General features: G+C 46.4%; 1 protein-coding gene across 5 annotated transcripts in view; it reads left to right on the top strand.

Moving 5' to 3' along the window:
* Positions 1 to 1,370: 1,370 nt before the first annotated feature.
* Positions 1,371 to 25,737, top strand: part of NINL (ninein like) — a 64,383-nt gene continuing 40,016 nt past the window's right edge. The window contains exons 1-2 of one of the 5 annotated variants that reach the window (XM_048519689.1): positions 1,371 to 1,786; positions 24,778 to 24,979. In XM_048519689.1, coding sequence (XP_048375646.1) covers positions 24,800 to 24,979 — 180 coding nt within the window. In that variant the 5' untranslated portion in view covers positions 1,371 to 1,786; positions 24,778 to 24,799. Of the gene's footprint in view, positions 1,787 to 17,035; positions 17,248 to 24,777; positions 24,980 to 25,737 lie in introns of those variants that run through there. The other 4 variants (XM_048519670.1, XM_048519663.1, XM_048519679.1 and 1 more) reach the window with 4 other exon arrangements.

Genomic DNA, 25,737 nt, shown 5'->3' with positions numbered 1-25,737 from the left:
TGCTCTATATATCCTTATCCAAGTCTCCTGGTGATGTGATAGAGGCCCTACATTGCTGCCTGGCTGCAGCTGTAATTTGGCTGATAATGAACAAATTGGAAGTAAACCCTGAAAAGACAAGGGTAGTGCTGGCTGGGAAGATGGAGATCTTGAAGGACATTGTGCTTTCCACTTTTGATGGAGTTCAGCTGATTTTTCTTGACTCAGTTAAGAGTCTTGGGGTTATACAGGACCCAATGCTATTGTTGGTCCCCTCTCAAAATCAGTTTTGAAACTTCAGCTGGTGCAGAACACAACAATTAAGTTGTTATTGGGAGCTTCATGCATATTACTCTCATTCTACAGGCATTCCACTGGCTGTGCATCAGTTTTCTGACTCAATTTAAGGTATTGGCTGTCACAGAAAAAGTTATTAACGGATTTGGACCCTCATATCTGTGAGACTGCCTCACACTCCCATGGTAAACCATGGGCCTTTCCCCACTCACCTTAAGCCCCGAGCTACTCTCTGAAAGTAGCACGGGGTCCCCCAGCACTCCCCACGACAGGGGCGGCGACAGCACAGCCGCGCTGCCGCTGTCGCACCCCCTCAGCGCAGGGCATCCCTGGTGCTCTTTAAAACGGCGCCTTGTGATGACCCCCCGCAGAGTGTGGGGTCGTGGGGATGCCGCGCGCTGAGAGCAGCTCTCGGCATAGGGGGGATTAAGGTAAGTGGGGAAAGGCCCCATGTCAGGTTTGCTCATCTGAATAGGGGTCTCTGCAGGTACCAACCTGCAAATGTGCAAAATTAGCAATTGTGCATATGCCTCCTCTGTTGTGGCCTCCACTTTATAGAAAGGCCTGCCTAAGGATGTCAGGAAAGCTCTCAGTCTTCTGGCTTTGAATCATCGAAGAGGGCTTTTCTATACAGGCAACAGAGTTGCATTGTTTTAAACGAGTTGCAAAGTTACTAGGATAATTAATCAGAGAGTGTAGTCACTACTATGTTTAGCTTGCTGAAACTAGGATCCTACTGTGTGATTCTGCATCACTTAATGTGTCAACACATGTTTTTCTGCAGTTCGGAAACATTTCAAAACAGCCAAGGATAACAATCGATTCCGTGAAGGAAGCCCATAAATGTTACTAGATAAAAAAGAGCTGTGTTAAGCTACAGACTTATTGAGACCGTTGAACTCCGTGGGACTTCTTTCCACATGTTTAGGATGACACGGCACAAAGCCAAAGGCCAGCTTGTTATTTCTCGGTCAGCGTTTGATCCCACCAGAGCCTCGTGTTTTGTTTGGCTCTCCCAGCCCCGCAGGCACCTGGCTGCAATCCTGCTGACTCCTCCAAACCAGCAGAGAATGCCAGCAGTTCCTGAAGACGGACTTGCAGGAGCCGGGGAGGACTCAGCGTCGCACGATCAGCTCCACTCGCCCCTTGGGGTGCAGACCCGCCGGGAGCCAGGTGCTTGCTAGGACCAGGGCAGGAAAAAAACAAACCCTGGCCTGCTGCTCCCGGAGCGGGAACGGAGAAGTCGGACGGGAGGCTGCAAGGCAGAGCTGCCTGCGAGGTTGATGATGGCTTGGCTGGCGTAGAGACCTCATCAGGGGAGGAGCAGCCAGCCGCCGCTAGAGAGGAGCCTCCAGGCACGCGGGAATTGGCTGCGGGACACAAAGGGAGTTGCAGACGGGAGGAGAGTTTCCTCAGAGGTGCCTGCTGCGAAGGAGGGATGTGGCTGCTGTTGCTTTGGGAATAGGAGAGAAACCGGTAGAAACCGGCAGGAGGAGGGAGAGGAAGAGAGGTAGGTACTGCTGGAGTTGGGTTCCGCACTGCCCAGGGGGCTCTTCGGCCACCTCGGTAGGTTTTTCATGGGCAGCAAACTTGTTGAGGGTTGGTTTTGGTGAGAGCGCCGAATCCCCTCTCCGCCAGAATGGGTGTCTTTTGTTTAGCTCTCTTTCATCTTAGTTTTCTCTTAAAAACAGTCAAAACCCTGCAAGTCCCATAACACCTGTTTCTCCATCTTCCTTAAAGAACCGGTAGAACTCAATTCTAACTTCTTATTTTCTTCTTTTTCATTGTCAGTTTTCCAAGCTGGCTGCGGGTTTCCTTAAACGTTGCGCTCCTTTCCCTTTATCTTTGTAGCGTTGTATAACTTGAGATACCTGGGTGTCTTCTCTTAAAAACAGAGGCGATGAATAGTTTGAAACTCATGGACGTGTTTACAGCACAGGGAATGTTGCCAGTTGCCTGCCTGGTTTCTTTTGGTGGAAAAAAAAAGTTTGCCAACGCCAACAGCTTCTCGCATCAGTTCTAAAATTGCCGGCCTGCCCTATAAATTATACCCCCCCCCCCCGAACAAAATTAGAGAACTCGAGCCACAAGTTCTTGCAGCTTAAATTTCTGCTCATCCTTAAATAAATCGGAACTCTTACCTACAGATATATAATTGGCTCCTGCTGCTCATTTATTGACGACAAAAAGAGATTACTCTTGGAGATTCAAGAGACAGCTGCTAGCTCTTCACAGTGATCCATGTCTGTTGTTTCTATCTTTTTCCAGTCTGCCCCACAATTAGAAGTAAGTTCATTCATCTGTTACATTTATGTCTTGTTCCTCCAAGAAGCAGTCAAGGGTCATAAACTCCAAGGGCCTCACTGAATGTATGCTTGAAATCTTATGTATTGTATCCATACAATAAATATTCCTATATAAATACATACAATTGCCTCTTTTGGAATGTTGTTTATATCCTTGTTATGAGCCTGTTTGCCACCTCTGATCCACCTAATGCTGTCTCCTAGTCAAGTCTTCCCTTTGAGATATTTGTTTAGCCATAGCATAGACTGGCTTCTCTTAACGGTGAACTACTTTGCCACAGTAGGTGTGGAGGACCTTTATGCTTTCTTCTGTTTGTAAGAAATGTAAGGGCATTCTTTCTAGTGGATGTTTTGTGGATACTTCATCTGGAGAGGGATATTTTGTGAGGAAGTTGTATAGCTGTTTGCTTTCTGTGTTTTTAGGGTTGCGGGTGGAAGCCACTTTGAACCAGTTAAAAAGATGAAGAATAAATGCTTCATTAAGTAGATTGACTGGGAGGGAGATTCAATGATGATGTCTGCTTAGGTTGCAGAAGTGAATTAAATGTTAAGATCCACTGATCTCTAACAATGTAAGCAATATTAAATTTATGACCAACATTTGAAGTGCAATCAGGTTTTTATTTTTCCTGGATCTATGTTTGGTCCGATTCTGGTTCATTTTATAAGGCTTTCATGTTTTCAGAGTCTAAAGAAACCTGTGGGGAAACTAGCTAATATTCTCATTCTTCTTTATCATGGCTGAAACAAAACAAGTTGTATTTTGTAAGACATTCATGGAAGCTGGATCCCTCTTCAGTAAGGAATTCACCTTGGCTGATAAAACAGTGTCTGGGTGAAAATGTCCTAGGAACAGCACAAAAGCTGTTGAACAAGATGAACTAATTAAAATGAAACAAAGGTAGTTACTGTTGCTGGCCTCTTAAATCTGGATCTCTGTAATACAAAAATGATAATGAACTATTGAATATTAAGACTGTACTCCCTAACAGCCCCATCCAAAGGGGAGGAAATGAGTGAATAGAGCTGTTGCAAGCTTGTGCCACCATGTTTGCCCACCCCACCTGTGCACTTGGTAAACATGCTAGTGGGATGGGCAAACTGGGAGGTGGGCAGGCACGGCGGACCTTGGTGGTGCCCAACATGGAAGGAAGGCTGGCCCTCAGAGCTATGTTGGTGTCCAGGAGGATGTTGGTATGGCTGGCAGCATTTCCGGAGGTAGAGCCAACTTCAGTGGGTTTCCACTCGTCCTTTCAAACCAGGAATGCCAACCTGGTGTCCTTGGTATAATGCTGTTGTTGGCTATGGGGGCTTCAGAGGTGGCTGGGGTTTTTCAGTGTCTCACTGCTACGCCGCCTGGAAGTCTTCAGAAGGCTATGTGGTGGCAGCACCATCCTCAGACACCTGAGCTCTGGGCTGTTATACTCTTCATAGGAAGTAAGTTTTATTCAACTTGGACTTGTTCTAAGGACTCAGGCTTAGAATCGGGTTGTAAAACCCACCTCTGAGTGTGTCCCATACTCTTATCCCTAAAAAAATAGTTGTTTAGTTTGTGACCCGTTTGCAGTCAGAAATTTATTTGGGAAGGCTGTTGAGAACTGTGCTGAGCTTATGAGATGTAGGGAGAGGTAAATGTAATTAAATATAGAAACTGAAATATTTTGATAGAGAGTAACTATGTCTGATGGTACCATAAATAACTGGGGCGGGGGGGGGGGTTTGGAATGTAAGCTCTCTTTTTGGACTACTAGAGCAGTAGATTCAGGATATACAACAGAACACATCCCTTTATAGAATGTAACTACTAACGTTGTAGTGATGATCAGTGGCTTAGATAACTCTGAAGGGAGACATTCATGGAAGCAAGGTCCAGCCATGATGACTAAGTGGAACTTCCTGGAGGCACTACAAGTTGCCTGGAAGAGAACAGGCTAGGGGAGGACAATTGCTATCTCAGGTCCTATTAATGGACTTCCTGGAGGCATCTAGTTGGCCTTTGTGTGAAAAAGGATGCTGGCCTAGGTGGACTCAGCTGGGCTTTTCTTGCATTCTCTTCTCTTTTATCTTTTGGACTGCATCTTAATCAGTAGCCCCTAGCTTCCCCCAATTTGTGGAAGCTGTTCCATTGTTTTTTCCAAACTAGGAATGTGTTCTAGCAGTAATGAAACTTTAAAAATTCTAAGTGTTTGTAAGAGTTTCTTAAAAATCCTTCTTAGAATTGTTTTGTCACGCTGATATAGCATCAGTGTGTTAAATTCTGGAGAACTGTGGGTGATTTTGGGCCCCACACTTTAAGACAAATTGAAATTGGTTCAGAGGAGAATGACAAAGATGTCAGGGGTGTGGAAACCAAGCTATATGAGGACAGTTTGAAAGAACTGCATATATGTCACTGAGGGAGTGGGAGATATGATCATGTTCTTCAGAGTCCTAAAGGATTGTCTCATGAAAGTGGGCAAACACTCTACAGCTCCAGACAGCAGGACCACATCTAATAGGCTTAAACTACAAGGGATTATGTTTCAGCTGAACATTAGAAAAGCTTCATAAAGGTGAGAGTGGCTTGACAATGTAACCAGTTATCTGAACAGGGGCAGGGATCTCTCTCACCAGGGGTCTTCAAGCAGACACCAGACAACCATCTGTTGGATGTTCTTCCTTTTGGATTTCCTGTATTGAGCAGGGATTTGACTAGGTGTCCCTATGGCCTTTTCCCACTCCAGAACTCTGTTTATAGTGTGGGTTCAAATTCATGGATTCAAGTTACTGGCAGGATTCAAATTCATATTGAGATGAGACAAACTTGTAAAGCTGTATCTTCTGGCAGGAAGATGACTTAAATTGTACCTGTCCAGTTGTAGAAAGGTTTTGTAAGGAATCAGTCTTCAGCAAATGTTGTTCTGGCTATGTATTTAAGGTTTTCGAAGTGAAAAATATGAAGCAGTAATCAACTGTCTCATGTAATGCTAATGAAAATGATGTTTTTCAATGTTCTGAGGTAAGTAGCTTGACTGCTGAAGTTATAAGTACTGCTTGAGCAGTCAGCTTCTCAATATACTGTGTTTCATGTAGTAGTTCAGTAATGAGAAATAATTATTATGCCTCTGCCTAGCTTTTCCCCCACTAGAGTTTTTTTTATTGAAAAAATACTTTAGCTGTAAGGAATATTTGCTTTAAAACTTAAAAGTTTCTAGATCTACTTTCACTTGTTATTTTCTCCTTGTCTATGCACATTAACGTATATTTCAGCTTGCCCATGTTAGGCATTGGGCGTTTTCGCACACACTGTTTGTTGCAGATCTGGCATGTGAGGTCGTCGCAGTATCACACATCTGTTCGCACACACTTAAGCCGAAATGTGTGCCGACCCCCTTTTTGTGCCACATTCCAGCCGTTGTTCCACATTTTTTCCTGTCGCCGATAGCTTGTGCAACTTTTTTGGGAAAAAAAAACGCAGTTTCCCCCAGAATTTGGTGCCCTAGTTGCGTAAACAAATGTGGAGCGTAAAGTGGATCAGGGCGGCAGCGCAGGGTTTACGCCAGCGTGCAGGACGCAGATTTGATCCATCCAATGGAGAGGCGACGGTATGTTCTGGCGCCTGGCTGCGACATTTCTTTGTTCACTTTGTATCCCACTCGCTTCTCCCCTCATACCGTTTCGATTCGTAGCGCTTGCCGTTTCGGACCCAATCGGGAGGGCTAAATGGCCCCTTCAAGCACGGTGATATTTGCTCAGCACGGTGACTTCGGCTAGCTCGTTTCCTGCCCTGCTACTGCTGGGCGCCTTAACGCTTCTCGGCGAGTCTGCGTTAACGGGATGGGGAGGAAACTGCTAGCGCACAAACAATCGCCGCCATTCGGTAAGTGGGTCCGGTAGGGCGACCATGGCGGCCGAGGAGACGGAAGGGACACCTATTGCGATGTGGGAAGAGGAAGTTCAGCGGCTTCGCTGGAAGTCCTCGCACTGCAACTTGGACGTGCGGTTTAGAGAGGGTGGCAGATCAAATGCCGTGGGGCAAGAGAATACAACAGGACGCCCGCTGAGTGCAGGACGGGCGCAAAGACTTTTGAAAAGGGACTTTGCCGGATACAACAGCACAACAACACCTCAGGGAATGGGGCCTCGGACGCATGCCAGCGCTTCTATGAGGAGCTTCGAGCGCAGATGTTGGGGGGACAGGACGATCAACCCCCCCGCATCAGCCCGAGGCGACAGAGGGCCGCGGACCGCTTCTCCAGACAGCCGGGCCACGAGGGATCCCACCAGCGTTGGGAGCAGAGACTTGGAGACCATAGGACGCTGTGACCCCCCCTCTGTAGGGTTTCCACCCCATCCCCTACATCCCAGGGTGAGTTTTCCCATACTTCTGCCTTGATACCCCCCCGATGCAGCGCTTTGCTCTGTTGTTGCCTCTCTTGCGATGGGGCACTCCAGACTCTGCACGGCTTCAATTTCTTGGGATTTGGTTTAACTGTGGTCCCCTGGGCTCATGTCCCATTTCTCATGTAAGGTATGGATGTGCAGGGGAAATGCTTGCATTCCCGCTGTACCGCTGTTGTTGCACAGTGCAGTGGGACTACAGGAGTGAATCACTCGAATTCTCCTCTCTCCTCTTTGGTCAACGGTTCTGCACGCAGCTACTGCAGACTTGTGTAATGCTTTTCGCATAGCCAACAGTTTCCACCCTGTGAAATCAGGCAATTCTCCAGAGGACGACAGCGACGCCAGCGATCCCTATGTCGCAGATGAGTAGGTAGGTTCATTGGCTGTTTAATACCTGCTGCGTGTAAGGCCATGCTTTGTGGTGTTCCCACCCACATCCCTCCATCACAGTGCGCGTCAAGCCAAAAGTGGGGATCTAGGTTATGGGGCACAGCTGTTCTTGGATGGAATTTGTTCCAAAACAACAGTGCACATTCAATGGTTTCTCCTGCCAGGAGAGAGCGATGTAGGGAGCAATGGTCCCCTCACGAGGTTTGGCGGCATGTGAGGGTGACCACAACAGGGATGCTTACTCTTAGCTATTGCATTGTTAGTTGCTCGCTGTCTGCGCCTCTTGCCAGGGTGGGTGTGCTGCTGGAACGACAATGGGCACAAATACCCCTGCAGCCACAGCACCTACAGGCGCAATCGCGCTAGTGCTTGTCCAAAAAAGGAAGAAAGTGATGAGCGGTAGGCCTCATGTTCTTTCTCCTTCATGGCAGCTCTCTCTTTGCAGACAATAACTCCCCAGACATGAATGATGTCGCTTGACCATCCCATTGCTGGGGAGTTCTTGGTGCAAATGAAGGTGCTTGAACACAAACCCCAACCCCACACCAGCGCATTTTTGTGGTAGGCACTCTGAGAGCATAGTAGGACAACCACTCCATTGCACCTATTAAGAGAGAAGGACAGCATGTCAGCAAAGTGAGCTGCTCATTGCACCAGGCTCCACTGAGCTCTCACTGCTTGATTCTCAATGTGAATGCTAAGGGGTTCTGATCTAGCTTATCTGCAAACCCTGGGATGCCTATGCAGGATCTGCTCATGTGTCTTCAACAAGAAAGTGTGTCTCCCTCCATCAAGCGAGCCTAGGGTAGATGATACAGTGGATTCATAAAAGTTCCTTCCATCACCTGGCCTATTAATTTTGCTTCTTTCAACTTAACGATGTCCTCTTACAGGCTCCACACCCTGCTCCATGATGGAACCGGGACTTCACCAGAGCTGAGAGAATGACTGCTGACAGGGCTATCGCGACGTGCTAATGCAGGTTGGAGTGCTCTCCGCTGGACTTTGCTAAGGCCATGGTGGAGCAGGGAGGTTCGAGGCAATGGGAGAGGGGAGGCGCTTCGAGGATAGGGCGGGGAAAGGGAGGTGGCTGCCATTCATGCAGAGCCGCCAAGCAGAGCAAAACAGGGAGCTGTCATCATCGCTTCAGGAGCTGGCCATGCGGCTAGGGGAATGACATAATGCAGACCCCTTCAGACGGCTTTGCTGCAGCATGGGCTCCCTCAAGTGGCAGGGTGCTAGGGGGTTCTATTGAAACCTCTGCTCCCGCGGTCGAGACACAAACCCTGCCTGCCCGGAAGTTTCAGCAGTGCCTGCCCACTTGTGAAATTGCTGGTCCGGCTGCAAATCTCTCGTTGAGATCGCTGCAGAGGTGACTTATCCCACTCTGGCTGAGGACACCACTTGAGTCTCTGTGCATGCACGGGCGCCTTCCATCACAGGTGGAGGACCTGGATGATGGTTGGGGAGACCTCTGAGCTGTGTTGCGCACTCAGGTGGCTTTGCCAAGAATCACGAAGCCAATGCACAAACGCTGGCAGCAGGAAGCCCAAAGTAAGAATGGACCTGTGAGGACTCCTCTGTTATTTCTCTGTCTGCCACCACCACCCGCGGGCAAGCCCCCCCCCCCTCTACATTAAGTACATAGGTTAGCTAGCTTACGTGGCGTTTAGGCATCAGAGTTAAATTTGTTTATACACATTTTAAAACAGGCTACATACATGGCTGCCCTCCCTGGTAGGTTGCCAGGGAGAGGGGATGGTCATGGAAAGTAGACAACTCCTCTGCTTTGCAGAGAGATGTAACCAGCCAGCTGCAATTCACCCACCCAGCACCCACCCTTTGTTTTCTCTGTCTGCCACCACCACGGCAGAACCCCTGCTTCTTTACATAGGCTATTGATTAATGCGTTTAAGCATCAGAGGTTAGTTGGTTTTACTATTTTAAAAAGGGCTACACGTCCCTGGCCTCTGTGGTTGGTGGGCAGGAGAGGATGGTCATGGAAGCAGACAATCCTCTGCTTTGCAGAGATGTAACCAGCCAGCGACCCACCCACCCCTGGTTTCTCTGTCTGCCCCCACCACGGCAGAAACCACCCCCCCCCGCTTTTACGATATAAGGCTAGTGATGTCGCTTAAGCATCAAAGGTTAATTGGTTTAATATTTTAAAAGGGGGCTACACGTGCCTGCTTGCCCTCTGCTGGTGGTAGGTTGCCAGGAGAGGATGGTCATGGAAAGTAGACAATCCTCTGCTTTGCAGAGATGTAACCAGCAAGCCGCAATTCACCCACCCCTGTTTTCTCTGTCTGCCACCACCACGGCAGGACCCCCCCCTGCTTTGCATAGGCTAGTGATGTCGCGCTTAAGCATCAGGAGTTGGTAATTTGTCTTTTATGTTTTATAAAATCGTTATACATCTGCCCTGTAATCCTCTCAGGTTGCGGTTGCCAGGAGAGGGAAGGTCATGGAAAGTAGACAATCCCTCTGCTTCTGCAGAGATGTAACCAGCAAGCTTATAATAAACCGCTTATGCTGACAAGCATTTGTGAAAAATTCGTAATTGCCTTCTTTATTGTGTGATTTAAGCAATGCATTTGGCAGCTACAAGCAGAACAACTGAGGGCCGCGGGAGATGGGTTAGGGAAGTTTGGTGCTTGTTTCGCTGGATGTCAAGGCCATGTGGTTTGCTCCTGCCTTCTCTGCAGCCCTCCGGCTTTGCCAGGAGCCTCCTGGGCGCCCTCCTCCCTGTTCATCCACCTTCTCAACCACAGCCAGCTCAGTGCCCAGATCCCTGCTGTCTGAAGAGTGTGGAAGATATAACACAGTGAAAAATTTAGATGATGCAAGGCGCTGGGTCTGGTTCCTTGCTGCTTGTGTCCCCTTCAGAGCTCTTCTTCAGTACCGCCAGTTTTCATCCCGGGCCTCCATGCAGAAGAAATTCCTGCTGCATCAGCTGCTTTAAAACAACCCCCCCCCCCTCGCCCAGTTTTCTTATGCTGCTCACGAAGTTGGCATCCAGCGATGAATTCTGTCTGAGTGCCAACTGCACGCGGTCGTGGTGGTTTCTGCTGTTGCAGAGCCCTGCGCCGTGGTTAGAGCCCCCCTCTGTGTCCCTAGACATTCTTCTTTGCGAAACATGGAGAGATTGTAGAGCCAGTTAGCATTTGAAGATGCATGACACAACTCTCAGTAACATGGGCAACGCTGGCATCCAGCTGCAACACCCTTCCCAAAGAACATGGCACCTGGGGTAGGCTTTCTTACCTCATCTTCACTGCACTGCACCTGGGTGGCCCCCCGGCTCCTCTCCTCCCCTCTTGGTTTTGGTGGTGGCTTGGTTGCTCCTGAAGAATAATGGGGATGCCGGTTTTAAGCTCTAGATAGCCACATACATCTAATTTTTAAAATTGGCGCCTCTCCCACATCTTCAACAGAGCCCCTGCTGTCATTGAACAGGAGGCCAGTACGTGGGCCTCCATCCAGACAAGGGTAAGGCGTGGCAAACTGAATGCAAGTTCCCCCATGTCTTAACTCTCTCCAAGTTTGTAGTTCCAAAGTTTTGCCTTTAGACTCCACACATCAAGTTTCTCAAGGTGGGGCCGGGAATAAGGTCGCTTCTTCAAAGCGTCCGGCTATTGGTTAAAGAGTGTAACCTTTCTGCACGCTGATGGGTAAACTTTCTAGCGGCAATGTAAGCAACGGGAGAGAGGCAGAGTGGCCTGAAACACCTTCACGCCAAGCAATGTGCGCTCTCCCACCATGATTTGGGAAATACAAGCGCTTTGGTAGCTAGGACCATAAGGTCAGACTGAGAGAGCATGTATGTGCGGGAGGGGAGATAAAATGCGGTGCTCACATGCCCGCTTTTAATTTGCATGACTAGGGAAGTGGGTAAGGAAGAGGGAGAAAGAAATTAGCTGCCCTCCGCCCCTTCCCCTCTACTGCAAAGCATGCCCAAAGGGTGTCACATTTCCTCCCACTTGCCCACCCCTCAGAAGACTGCACTTCATGAAGTTGACTGTGACATTGTTCCTTTAAATGCTAAGGGCTTCGCCAAAGTAAACCCCACATAATTACATTTTGGGTTTGCTCCATGAGAACCTGTGAATTGGACAAGGTAAGGTTTCACATCCGGCCAGTCCCGCATCGCTGGGTGGCACCACGGACCAGGGGAGTGTGGTCTGGCTCTTACAGCTAACCTCAAAATCCACCGGGCTGCACAGGTGCTCATTGCTTTACCTGCAATTTTGCTCGCTCACACAGTCACACCTCTAATCGCGTTGTGCCTGGGCAGACCCACGCGAGAGTGCTCTGTAACGGCACTAAAAGTAGAAGTCACACTCCTTCAAGCTCAAACTCCACAATCTCACTGATTGGTTGGTTCTCAGTGGTGCTCTCAGATTAAAGCGGACGAGGTGCATTTGAAACCAGAAACTGGTTTGTCAATGCAAGAGAGCAGCATGCTGTGGAAAATTACCAAACTCACCCCCCTTCACATTGGCGTCTGCTTTCGAGGGACCACCAGCCTTCGTAGCCAAGCCTTCCTCGCGATGAGGGGAAGTAGTGCTTTGGCCTCCCAGCCGCACGCTTTGGTTCTCCAACACCGCAGGCCGCTCTCCAGCTTTAGAGTACTCTTTTTTGGAGCTTTCCACTTGTTTTGGCAGATCTGAGTAGGGTTCTGTTTGTAAACCCTTCCTGTGCAGCCTGCTGAGGCCGGAGGCTATCTTCCTGTTCGGGGAGCCTCCCGCTTCCACATCAGGTTCGCGTTTCACCCCTGCTGATCACCAGACAGTATCATCGTACTTCCACCTTCCTTCTTCCCACCAGTTCACACCCCGGTGAGGACGCATTACATATCGACCCCAAGTGCTCACTGCTGTTACTGAGAGGGTGATAGAATTGCGTAGAGGGGATAATAACGAGTTCAAGACAGGCTTTGGAAGGGCAGTCCTGAGTGAGCTAACGGGAAAACCACGTGGACGTTGCATGTTTAACCCCCGAACTTCCTGTCCCTCATGCCTCCAGCGCACCGCAGGTTGTAAAACTGCTGTTAGAGTGCGTTCTAGCAAACAAGACATCCATATATTTAACAGCAGGAGTCCTGGCAGTGTCCCTATGAACTTCCAGTGCACAGTCCCTACCTTTAAGGCCTCACTGTTCCTACACATACCTCATAATAATACAATTTTTAATGCCTCGCTTATAGGTCGGGGCTGTCAAGGACCCCATCTTGGAGCTTCTTCTGCCTGTGGACCATTGAATTCCAGGGAGTGATTCCTCCGCCGCACAAACCACCGCGATCTTTTTTCATTCCCAAAGGTAAAAGTGCACCGCAACTCCACTAATCAACTCATGAGACAATTCCTTTAGCAATTGAAAGCAGGTGGTTCACCTGGATGCTGCCCCAAGTGTGGGAGTGGAGAGGGGGGGATGGTAGAATTGAGAGACCGCAGGCGCGCAGGTCATTGGTTCATCAGTGCGGAAAACTTTTATTACGAAAAAATAAAAAAAAATTTTTTGCACATTAGCACACACACCAATGGTACAAGACATGAACGAGGGAGACTACTGATGCACAGGCGGTGCATGAGAGTAGGTGGCCAGGGCATTCCTCACAGCCTTCCCCTGCCAGATGCTGGATCCTCAGAGTAGGACCCCACCCTGGTCAATTATGATGGGCTGCTGCTCTTCCCATCTGAGCAGCAGGGGCCAGTCCTACTATCATTCACTCTCGAGGAGAGTCCTGATTTTCCTGGCTTAGCGATAGGTTGTGTAGAACAACACAAGTGGCGCAACCAGGGAGTTAACCCTTCCACCCTTATGGGCAACTTGTGCCAGGCATCTTCCACCTCCCTTTAATCGCCCAAAGGCACGCTCCACAACAATACATCTGGCCCTGCTCATTCTTTCTGTTGTACAGGCGCCTACTCGCTATTCGGATGGATGAAGGTATGGTTTTACAAGCCACCTCCGATGGGGAATGCGCCATCCGCCAAAACCAAGCGGTTAAGGTTTAACAGCCACGCTCGCGGAATGGACAATACAGGGTTAACTGGGAAGAAGGCACCCCTGTCCATGGCCTGTGTGAAATGGCAACCCCTGAAAATAATGTGCGTCGTGGTTGGCTTCTACCGGGGTGACCAATGTCCACCCCAAGCAGCTGCCCTTTGTGCATCGCGAAACAGCCATAAGAACAAATGGAGGCCACCCTCTTCCTGTTGGATGTAGTCCGCGAGGGGCGTCCATGGGTTTAGAATCTGTATGTGGCACCCACATCAACGTTCCGACGCACTGTGGGAAGCCTATGTTGGCAAATCGGCACGATAACCTGGAGGTTGTTTGGAGAAAACAGACAGTTACTAGTGTCATACTTCATTGCTCTGTGTCTCTGAACAGCTGCAGGGTGAGGCACGTACGAGTCGCGCTTATGGGACGCCTCTGGGTGGCTTATGCACCTTGCCATAGGCTACTCTCCTCATCAGAGATCCTGCTCTGAATTTTCTTCTTCATTTCCTCTCTTCTCTATTTTTTAATACAGAAAGGCGGGAGAGGCCAATTCACTGAATGGCTCCTCCCTGATTAAAATGGGCCAAATTCTGGTACCGCAGCACTGCCAGGACAGGCCCCAGTTTAAAAGATGCTGCTGCTAATCAAATTCACCCATAAACCTGCCTGTGGTTGCCCAGTACTGATGGCAGCTGTGGCTATCAATGGTTGTGTGTGCAATGTTACCAGGCGGCTTAGAAATAAACCGCCATCTTAAGGGAGTGGGTGTCGGTGGGCTTCATTTACCCATAGATACTCAAATTACGAAAACAAATTCAGAAGCGCTTGTCTGGCCTCAACCCCATCTTTGATCACGGTGAGGATATCTGCCCCTGGGTGGAACCTTCCTTCCCAGCCCTTCCTCCCAAAACTGGCCCCAGAATGTTTCAACATTTTGCCCCTCTCTGACCTGAGCTTAATCTCTTACAGCTCCCCTTTTTTCTTCCAAAATTAGATATGCATACCCACAATTCCTGGACGGTCCGGCTTTGGGTTCGGCAACGGGCGCGAAAGACAGCGCATCCCACACGTTGTTGCAGTTTCACCCACCACGGGAGTCGCCTCCCTCGGCCCATTTCGAATAAAATAAAGAAAGGGGAACATGTGTCCCCACTGCCTGGACTCTGTGTAATCAAACCTGTGAAAATTCAGAAACTGTACCTCAGGGCCACCAGACCCAAGAGACACTTCCACTCCAAAAAAGTGAGAGTATTGCTTACCACTGGTGGCACTATCAACCCGACTGTCAGCCTACCTTTCTCCACTGGATCCGCATAACCGGGACAACCCTCTTGAATAGGATGTTCCCACGGCTTCAGAAGCCAGGAATCTTGGCCATGGACAGCTCCTCGAAGCGGTGGTGGTGCTCCACTCCAAACTGCTGTCAAGACCTTTATCCCGAAGGAGTTGGGACTGGCCAGATACCCTCAAATGGCCATCCCCACTACCGTATCTCCACTGGCAACTAGCCACCGCGACATAGCGCAGGTGTCTTTGATTTCAATGCTGGTGCTAGGCTGTCAGCGCATCCTCTGGAACGCTCCTCTGCTCATGCGGAAGTTCTTGAGCCATTCCTCATCGCTCCATGATGACCACACGCATGAGTTATACCCGCTACTCGTCCCCTGCTATACGTGCTTGGAGTATTTTACCCAGAAGCCGGCACAAGGGCTGAGGCGGCTGACCAACTCCAACTTAGGGCGACCCATCGCCCACTGCTTCCACTGACCGCCAAAGTGCAGAAGCCTGCGGTAAACTATCATGTACACATCCGTATGGCGTGCATGAAGGCTTGTCGCGCAGACACGGACTCGGCCCAGTGGCACATGGGTAGTGCTGCCACAACCAGAAGAAGAAGCCTCTGTCTCCTCTGTGTCCTGAGGCATTCGCGACTCCGGATGGTAAACTTCCATCAGATATTATGCCCACAAAGCAGTTCTGTAGCAAAGCGGTGGCACAACCAGTGAGGGCAACTCCACTAACCAGGGTAGCAGTACCAGACTCCTTGGTACTTAGCGAGCTGCGAAGAACCTCGAGGCTACGATAAGGAAATGCCGGCGACGCAGATCACGCCTCCATCCAACGTACGTAGATGTATCCGAGTTAACGGCGGCCAATCAGGGGTTTCATCACCCACGCCACGGCCCCACGTGACAACGTAGGCAACGCCTCACGGGTGACGCAGAAGGGAACGCTTAAGCTCACCCGACCTCTGAAAGGACTGCTTGGCGCCAAGTTTCAATTAGATTCGTCATTTGCACCGCATTCACTGTGAGTCTGCAAAAACACACGGGACTTCACCATGAAGCAAAGGGGAAGATGCTGACTACAGGGCCATAAATGCAAAATGCCATCGAAATGCATCGCGAAACTACATTAAAAAGGCAAGGAATCAATGCGGTTCGCTTTTATTCTGGAACAAAAAGTGTGTGCGAAAACGCCCATTGAGAGGTCAAATTTGGCAGTATTAGAACTTTGTGTTCTTCTGTGATGGTGTTCATGATCTGGGGAATACTTTATCTTTATGTGGCAGATTGGTCTAGTAGTTCATTTTGAATGAGGCAGTGAGGACTTGCCTGCCTGGGTTGCTGCCAGTACTTGTTCAGCATTTGTTCTGTGTTAATTTCAGTCTGAGATTGCTGAGGGGTGATGGAACTGGTAAGAAAATGATCTCTTTTCCACCATCACCCAGTGCCTGCCGGGGAATGTTAAAATGTTTCTTTTCTCCTGAATTGTCTTCCTGTTGTTGAGGAAAAAATCAGAATATTCATGGACTCTCTTTTTAACCTTTCAGCATCCATGGCCTTCTGCAAAATAAAATATAGACGTTTGGAGATCAAAGCACAAAATCTTAATAGCGTAGCCAATAAGGTTTGCTCCCCTCTGAGACTGGAAATTCCATTTAATGCAAGCCATACCACGACATCGTTTGCCATCTCCAAAATTCAAACCAACATAGAACTTTCTCTTTGGCCAGATTCAGTGTTATGAATCTGATGTTATGCAATCAGAAATCCTCTGCAGATATCAAAATATAGTATATTCAGGCAGGTATTGTAAGGTGGGTTGAATTGAAACTATCCAGCATTCTCCATTCTATTGTCCTTTATACTCAGAAACTCGTGGAAAAATATCTAAACCCTTTTTTGGCCCTGATTCTGCTAAGTTGTTCCTTCTCTTGAATAATTCCAATCTTGAAATAAATGAGAAAGTAGCACAATTTTTGCAAGATGCCATAGAGCTGTGTCAAGATAGGACTGAGTTCTAAATTGTTGTTTGCTTTTCCTATTTATGATTAGTGGTTATGGCTTGCTTTTCGTCTTATTTTGGTTTGAGCAGTGCTGCCTGGAATGTTTTATGTGCCAATCAAGATTCCTGTCTGTCTGTCTCCCGGATTGTGTGGGCGTGGGCTTATTTTTGGCAGAAGCCAGTTGTGCTTAGCTCTAGTAAGCTGTTACCAGTCATGTCTAATCCCCTGTCCTGGAATCGTTTGCCGGCTTAAAAAAATCATGTGCCTTAAAATAGATGGTCCCATGCATGCTTATTGGAAATATGGGCAGCACTTCAAAAACAATGCGGGGGAGGGTCAGATCATCTAAAGTATGTGTGTGGGAGGATGAGGCAAGGCAGCCAACTGGATAGCCATTAAGTTAGGTATTACATCTGTAGTTTGCAGTTTCAATTGCAGGAGGAAGCTGGGCTTTGTTTTTTGTTATATTTGTTTATGCAGTCAGGAAATAATGGACTTGGTTGAATACAGAAAGGGAGGTTAGGGGAGCTGGAGAATGGCACTTCACTGAGCAGAGACTCAACATTGTCACTGGGCACTAGACACAAAGGATCTTAGGTAAGATGCACGGGGTGGGGTGGGGTCAGGGAGAAAGTTTTGTCCTGCATATGTTTCTCTGCTCATAGATCTTTGAATCTAACCCACATTTTTTAAAATTAAGGTGAATAGTTGATAGGCAATCAATAAACATTTAAATCTATATGTGGTGCTGTATGGATCAAGTGATACGTTAAAGCTGCTAGGTCATGTTCTTCGTTTTGATGGCTTTAATCTGTTTTAATACTTGTGTTTAAAAAAACTTAAGCCACTTTGAAAATGACATGGTGACAGTGCTCAATAAATGGTTTAGATAATTATAAGTGGCAGTTAAGAGATAGAGAACATTTGACAGCAGGTTACAGTGCTCTGGCTATGTAGGAATGGAAGAAGATGTCAAGCATGTATTTTATGAAGTAGAATACAGAAGGGGCCAACCATTGTTTAAAATGACAGATAGCAATATGAGCAGGCAAAGCCTAGTGAACTGGGGAAGAATTAAAAGAGCTTACATAGTGCTGGAAAAGCTGGTGAAAATAGCAGGAAAGGCTGACTGGTCACTTGGGGATGAAACCTAAGGAGAGAAGATCCTCTTAGTCTTTACTAAAAGGGTGTACATCTGTGAAAGCCACTCCACTCATGCCAGCCACAGATGCAGGCAAAACGTCAGGAGAGAATGCTGCTAGAACACGGAGATGCAGGCAAAACGTCAGGAGAGAATGCTGCTAGAATGCTGCCATGCAGCCCGGAAACCACACAGCACCCAAGTGATTCCGGCCGTGAAAGCCTTCGACAATACATCCACTCCACTTCCTTTTCCCCATCTCCCAGTTCATCTTGTACTAATTTGGGTGTACCTGTTGACTTCCTGGTTATGTAGTAGCATATGCCTTGGGGTTGTTTCATAGTATGTTGCATTCACTTCAAGCACTGCTAAATAAGCAGTTTTTAACGCTTCCCAAAATGTTTTGTATGGGTATAGACTCCAGGCAAGTCCCAACTGATTATGGCTGCCTTTAACATGGGCCCTTTCCACGCAAAGCATTTAAAACATTGGCAGAATGTTTTGGAAACTATCGTTTCAGTGAGTTTTTGTCCACATTCTGCCTTTTAAAGTGTTCTGAAAATGTTTTAGCTCATCAAAATGAAATGTTTCAGGTAATTCACACTGAAAATATTTCCTTAAAAAAACAGGCCTGTGTGGATTTTGTACTTTGAAGAAGCTTCAATCATTTGAATTGACAAAGCATTGAACCCCCAACAGCCATTTAAAATAAAAGGGAAAACAGCACTGTTACCCAAGGTGGAGACACAGTCTCTCAATAATGCAGGGAATATTAGCTTAGAGCAGACTGCTTATTAATGTTGCAAGAGGCTGGGTAAGGAATCTTTAGTACTAGTGTATACGAAGATCACCTCTCAGAAGAAAATCCACAGAGAGCAATATAATGCAAATTTGACTATCTTTATTGTAGGGATAATGGGTTCATAAGCATTTGATTCAATTCAGCAAACATGCACACGCAGAGCTCCTAAGATATAGATAGGTTGGAAAATAGATTTGAAATAGAAAAAGGGTATGGGGTATATGGATAATACGACCTGATCATGAAGTAAAGAAGATGCAGGGTTCATCATCAAACAGCTAGCGTTTCATTCTGGGGTGGGGTGCAATGCGTTGGGCACAGTGACAGAGGGAAAGGTGTCAGTGGCACTGGGCAGAGGGTTTTTTTGGGAGGTTGGGGGATTTATAGGATGAAGGACCACCTTGGGGGGTGTCAGGACAACCTCTGGGAAGTGTCCAGGTGGATTGTTTGAGAAACAATGGAGTGCACTGTAAGGTGGTCAAAAGAAGTTAGTTACAGAAGGTAGTATCTGGATTAAGATAATCAAGGGATGCGATGACATCAGGAGTCTTCTTGTGGCTGAAAATAAGTATCTATTCAGTAAGGCTATTGTTTCATATTGAGAACATATTCTTCCTTGGCTATATTGCTAAAAATGTAGAAGAAGGAAGAGGAGGAGTTTGGATTTATATCCCCCCCTTCCTGCAGGAGACTCAAAGGGGCTTACAATCTCCTTGCCCTTCCCCCCTCACAACAAACACCCTGTGAGGTAGGTGGGGCTGAGAGAGCTCCGAGAAGCTGTGACTAGCCCAAGGTCACCCAGCCCGGCAGTGTGGGAGTGTACAGGCTAATCTGAATTCCCCAGATAAGCCTCCACAGCTCAGGCGGCAGAGCTGGGAATCAAACCCGGTTCCTCCAGATTAGATACACGAGCTCTTAACCTCCTATGCCACTGCTGCTCCAATTGGCCATGCTGGCAGGGGCTGATGGGAATTGTAGTCCATGAACATCTGGAGAGCTGCAGGTTGCAGACCCCTGTTTTAGACTGACCTGTCTATTGCTAGAGAATGGATTTCCCATCTCTGCAATGCCAACATCACCCTTCTTAGGCTGGCAAGTGGGCAGGGGTACCTGAGAAGCCCCCCCCCCATGCCTGGTTGGTATGGTAACAGCGCATTTGTTTAATAGGCAGGCTATAATGAATGCATTACTATACATCGATGAAGGAAACAGCAGACAGCCATGATGGCAGATGAGAAAACATGCTTTGGAAACTACAGAAAATGGCAGCCAGCCAGAGAATCAGCATAAAATGGCAGACAGCCAGAGAATCAAAAGTACCATATTAGAAGAGGAGGCATGGAACTGTGAATTTGGGCAGGAGAAATAAAACATTTCCTATTTGACCGCACAGCAAGGAGAAAAAAAGTTTCAGACTCAAGACTCGTTATAAAAGGGGTTCCTGTTCCGATCACTTTTAATAGTGGCCTCTTTCCCAAGAGGAGAGGAACCCCACCCCTTCATTTCCCCTGTAATGTGACCCTGGGGCGAGACCAGCTTTATGGGAGATGCGAAGTTGGAAGAGGAAGCGCTTTGCTCCACTAAGGTGGGTAGAAGGATGAGGGCACTGGAAGTTTGCCAGCAGCCCCATCTACTTCTCCCACTGGATCCTACTTCATGTCATCTTGACAGAGGAGGCAGGAGGAGGCAGCACCAACTGGCAAAGCCTTAGCAATGCAGCACTACCTGTGAAACGTGATGGATAGAAAGAAAAACAAAAGGGTCATTTTCCATCCATCTTATTTTGCAACCAGTAAGAGCTTTGGCGTTGCTGAAAGACGAAGTGCTATCTTTTTTGTATGCTGGTTTAATGAACTGCGATCACCATTTTGTTTGAATGGAAAACTATTGTGTGAAACTGAAACACACTCTTAAAATTGTTTTCCTAAAAGAGATCATGGGAAAATAGTGTATCTGGGGGAGAAGCAAATTAGTTATAACTATAACTTATTTTGAAAAAAGAAAGTTTATCCTGGTGATCCTCGGAATGAGGAGTGGGGAGGAGATTGCATGGAGCTCTTTTTTGGATGGCATCTAACGAGTGCAGAACCAAAGATCACCAAACTTGGGTGGTATCATCAGGGTAGTCTCATGGTGCTGCTAGCTTTAAAAATGCACTCCCTGCAAGCAAAAAAACCCACCAAAAATACCCCCCAAAAGCCCAAATACCTTGCATTCGCATTTGTTCATATTTGGGCAGGACATAATTGGACAATTTTTGTCCGAATGTGCCCAAATTTGCCCAGATTCCAGACGAATATGGTATTTGTTTCATCTGAATCTCCCTCAAAAGTGATGCTGTTTCAGGGTGGGGGAGAATCCACCCCCAAACAGCATCACTTTCAATTTTGTTTTAACCGGGGACCCCCCATGATTCTCCCCTTTAAGGTGGATTTAAAAGAAGTTAAATCTGAGCTCTCCTAATTTAAAAGCCCACAAATTTTGAAAGTGATGCTGTTTGGGGGGTGGATTCCCCTGGAGGTGTTTCTTTGTGAGAGATGATGCTGACATTTGTTTGGTAAATGTTTTGCTGGGGGTGATTTGTGAGAGATTTACATGCTTAATACCAACTTGCACTGGCTTGGAGTTGTTTCTCAGGCTAACAACCTACCTCATAGGGTTGTTGTGATTAGGAAATTAGGAAAAGAGTTGGTGGGGAGAGAGCCATATATGTTTTGCTGGGAGTGGGAGGTGTTTTGTGAGCTGGTACAAAAAATCATTGTTTGGTCATGGTGGGGGAGGGTGGCTGCCCATATGCCAGGCGGGGGGGGGGGGGGGGGCGCCAAACTCAGGTTTTGTCCCCGGGCTCCAGTTTGCCTAGGTACGCCCCTGCCTAGTAGTGCCTACACGGCTTACTCTGGATTTGCTTTTTTATAACTTCAGAGAGAGAAAAAAACTTTGGGTTACTGAAACCTTAAAGATTGTCTGATACAAATTTCTGGCGTAGACACGCACATATTGGTTACCTTAAAGGCAGAACTAATCTTCATCTTCTCATATTAGTGCCAGCTGTTGTATAGGCAGGAATACTTGCAGACAGGAAATTCTTGACTATACTAAAGAAAAACATGCCTTGGCCATGCTTCAAGGAGTTTAGAGGCTGTGGGGAGATTCTGATGTCCATTTTCTAATTAGCTTTTACTGTTAACCTTTCTGAACAGTAATAACCACATCATGCTTGACTCATTCATAAAACTATAACGAAATAAAGAGGTAGCCACATTCATAACAAAACCTAAAATAAAGAAGCCTTGGAATAATTTTCATTAAAAGTTGCTGATGACTTCTGTTTTAGAAGAACTAAGAAACTTGTTTGGTAAAATGAGAGAGAGACAAGGGGGGAAAGTAACATTGCCAAACAGGGGGGAAATTGCTCTTTATCTGCATTCTGCTCTTATGTTATATTTGTGCGTCACTGTGAAACATGAATACACCGAGCAATTGTAACAAGCACCTAAAATAACACGAATAGAAAATTATCCTCAAACCTCTTTGGTGTGGGAGTCATTTGGAGTGCTGGTTGGGAGTCTACTTCCTTCTGGAGGGGGTTTAAGTTTAATTAAATGCTGAAATTGTTGTTTTACTTCCTCCTCCTCCCTTTCACTTATCTGTGACTTTCTTTAATGTCCTCAAGATATTAATGTAAATTCAGGATGACTTAAAATATTACAGTTGTATCTAGTCAAGAATATTTGCTCGGTTCATGTGCTGCAAGTGGATTTATTTCAAATGTGAAGAGGAAGAATTGATTAAAAATGTATAGATTATAGAAGATTTACCACTACCAAAATAAAGTTTTATTCCATACCATGTGTCTCTTAATTGGACTAAATTTCTTCTGGATTAGTGCAGTCATTTTAAAGCTGGCAGCAGTGTGCCTTCTCTATTAGAAATCCATCAGTGGTAGAATATTAGGTAATTTCTGGTAGGTTGTCTAATACATAATATTATGATGGTTGAGTTTCTTTCAAAGGTTACTGGATTAGATATTGGGCTGATGCAGCAAAATACTACTTAAACAGTGCATGCTACAGATCTCTAAATATACCACGGGGTTTCCTGTAATTATTGAACAAAGAAGTCTTGCAGGACAGGTGCAGGCTGACTTCAGTAGTGTTCTGTTTTAAATGCTCAGTTATTCCCTTAGGTGCCCTTTAATTTGCATGCAAATAAGTACACATCTTGTGCTAATTTTTGGAAACCCACTATTGAAAAGCATCCAAAGCTACTTTTCTCTGTTCTGTTAATCAGAAATGGATTCTTTATAACATTTGTTTATTCATGTAATGCAAAACACCTAACTTTGGACTTTTCCACTTCAGTAATTTTCTATGTATCCTGCTGGCAAGTGGCACAATTTATACGTGGACTTCTAACATTTCTGGTTAATTTTTTTTAATTTGTTCTCTGTTGAACACTTTTACCATGATGTTTTACCCAATCTGTTTCCGAGCTAGCTTCCTTTTAAGCATGCAATCATAATGATTCATTGTTTATTTCTCTACTCTAACAACCTCCCCCTTGAATATTTTCTCCCCCCCCTCCATTTTTAGGGTGGATTGGAGCAGCTTTGTTGATTTCCTTTAGAGATCCTGAAAACGTTCAGGCAGAGATACAGGGAGGTTGTGTGGATGGGTTGAGTTTTGTCAATGTCATGTGGAACATTTCCTCCTCTTTGCTGCAGCCCATCTTCCCTTTCAGCCATTTTCTCTTTCCCTTGGTCAGCCATTTCCCCCTCCCTTCCCTCCCTCTATTCCCCCCTCTCATTTTTTCCTGAAGTTAGAGTGTTGATGGAGCTCTGGTGCAAATGAATGATTGAGTGCCAAGAACATTGCTGAAGTAAAAGCCTTTTCTTTTCTTGATACCTGGGTCTCTGGAATTCTTGGGGGGGGGGGCATACAGATGTTCATAATGGTGGATTGGGCCTTGGTTTGTGGTGCAAAATGGAAGATTGAATGCAAACTTCTCCAAAGGGGAAAATGCATTGAACGTACTCGCAACGGAGAGATTCTCCAATATGTAATGAAAATTGTGCTTGGCTAGATGTGAAGAGATTTGCAGGGAAGAATGGGGGCAGTTTATCAAAAACAGAAACATAGTCGCAGTGACCAGTCACTGAGCTAAGCATACATCAAAGATAATGCAATAATTTGGATCAATGCTAGACCATCTGCACACAAAAAAAATTAGGGTAGTCATTCCCCACATCGCGTACTCCCACAGAATTAATTGCTTCCTATACAGGCCAGATGAAATTGACTAAACTGAACAAAAGCAACATTTAGAATTGAAACTTATGGACAAAATTTGTGGAAAACAATTGAATTGACAACACCTAAAATATAAGTGAATTCACATGCGGAAAACACCCTAGTCCACACCAGCACAGCATTTTGAGCTGGCACATCTGGATGATGGAGGATGCTTCCAGGTTGGGCACTTCAGAGCACCAACTTATTTTCCCCTTCCACTGGCACAAGACACACCTGCACCAGCAGAGGGGGCAAAGCCACCAGTAACCAGCTGCTCCTCAGCTCCATGGCAGTAAAAGCAGGAAATCTGGGTCACCACGGAACTGTGCTGGCATTCCAGTTGATGCTGACATTGTGCGGGGCAGGCTGGGGTGTTCCCGGTGGTGCACCTGACATTAGTTGGCTTCCACTCCAGGTTTGCAGGCAGTTGTGCCACAGCCTGGATCCTGGACTTATGCCACCCTTTTGGTGGGTGTTTTTTTTTTGCTTTTTCTGCCTTTTTCTGCCCTTTGTAGGCGGCAGGGCAACCCTGCAGCAGTTCTGTCCCGGACTGTCTGGGGCCCTGGATTGGGATGTCAGTTTAGAAGCTCTTTAGGACAGCACATTTTTATAAAGGTTGTTCTTAATGCAACTCCTGTATAAAGCCTGTAGGTGGCCATCACTGGTTCCCTTTCTGTCTGACAAAGAGGAGAATCTCTTTGAGATGCTTGCTATGAGGCAGGCCACACATCCATCAAAAACAAATGTGCTTTTTGTTTCAAACTACTGTTTTAATGCATATAAAAATTTGATTGACAGTGCAGCTCCAGTACAGGTTGCACTATTAAACTCATACAGTCTGCCTTAATTATGTGACAGCCTTAGCTGGAAGATGTCTTTTTCCCTTCTCATAGGCAGAGTTCTGTATACTATGGGATGGAAGAAGGAGAGAACAAATATGAGTCCCAACTCAAGGATGTTTACGACAGCTGTGATACCACAGGCGCTGGATATTTGGATAAAGAGGAGCTGACAGAACTATGCCGTAAATTGCATCTGGAAATACAGCTACCCTTGCTCTTGGAAACACTCTTAGGAAATAACCCCTTGGCTAGAGTGAGTAGTTGCAATTCTTCTGCACATGAATGCTGTGAGAAGCATTTCTGTAAACTGTTTTATCTCCATCCTCCCCTATCCCTTCCATTCACAAAATAATTACGCAGTCCCTCCTCCTCCTTTCTGTTGGCGCTGTGGCTTTCTGAATCCCTTTAATGCTGTCAAACATTCATGTATGCTCCCCAAAGCATGTACTAACTAAGTTGCTTTCCTGTCACCTTGCAGCACTTTCTAACAGTCCATGATCCTTGTCAGCCCCAAGCATTAAAAGAAGTTCACAATGGTGAACATGAGATTGAAAAATCCAGTCTTTTTTGCTGCATTGAAGTGGCAACAGGGATAATTGCTGTAGGAGTCAAATATGAACTTGTAACATAGGTTCCTGTATTTACACAGTGTCATCCCATACATACAGTTTTATGTTCTGTTTCTGAAATAACAGCTATATCATAGCAATGGGCTGGTAACTTGTGGCCCAGTAAAGTGTGATTTCTGGCAAAGTAAGAATGATTGAAACAATAGACATCATCATCTGTGAAATTTTGCTTGCCTTCAGATGTCTGCTGTTTTGACTTACTGTAGTTCTGTAAAGAAAGAAGTATAGATTTTCTGAAATAGTGTTAAAAGATAGATTTATGAAAAAGAATTAAGAGATTATATTGCTCAAACACCCATGAAACAATTCACAGAAGAGCACAGGGATATGCTGGATAAAAGTATATCTATCTTTGAATTAATTCAAGCCATAAAAAAGGAAA

Source organism: Sphaerodactylus townsendi, linkage group LG01 (assembly GCF_021028975.2).
Source record: "Sphaerodactylus townsendi isolate TG3544 linkage group LG01, MPM_Stown_v2.3, whole genome shotgun sequence".
Classification (NCBI taxonomy): Eukaryota; Metazoa; Chordata; class Lepidosauria; order Squamata; family Sphaerodactylidae; genus Sphaerodactylus; species Sphaerodactylus townsendi.
This window is presented reverse-complemented; position numbering and strand designations above follow the sequence as displayed.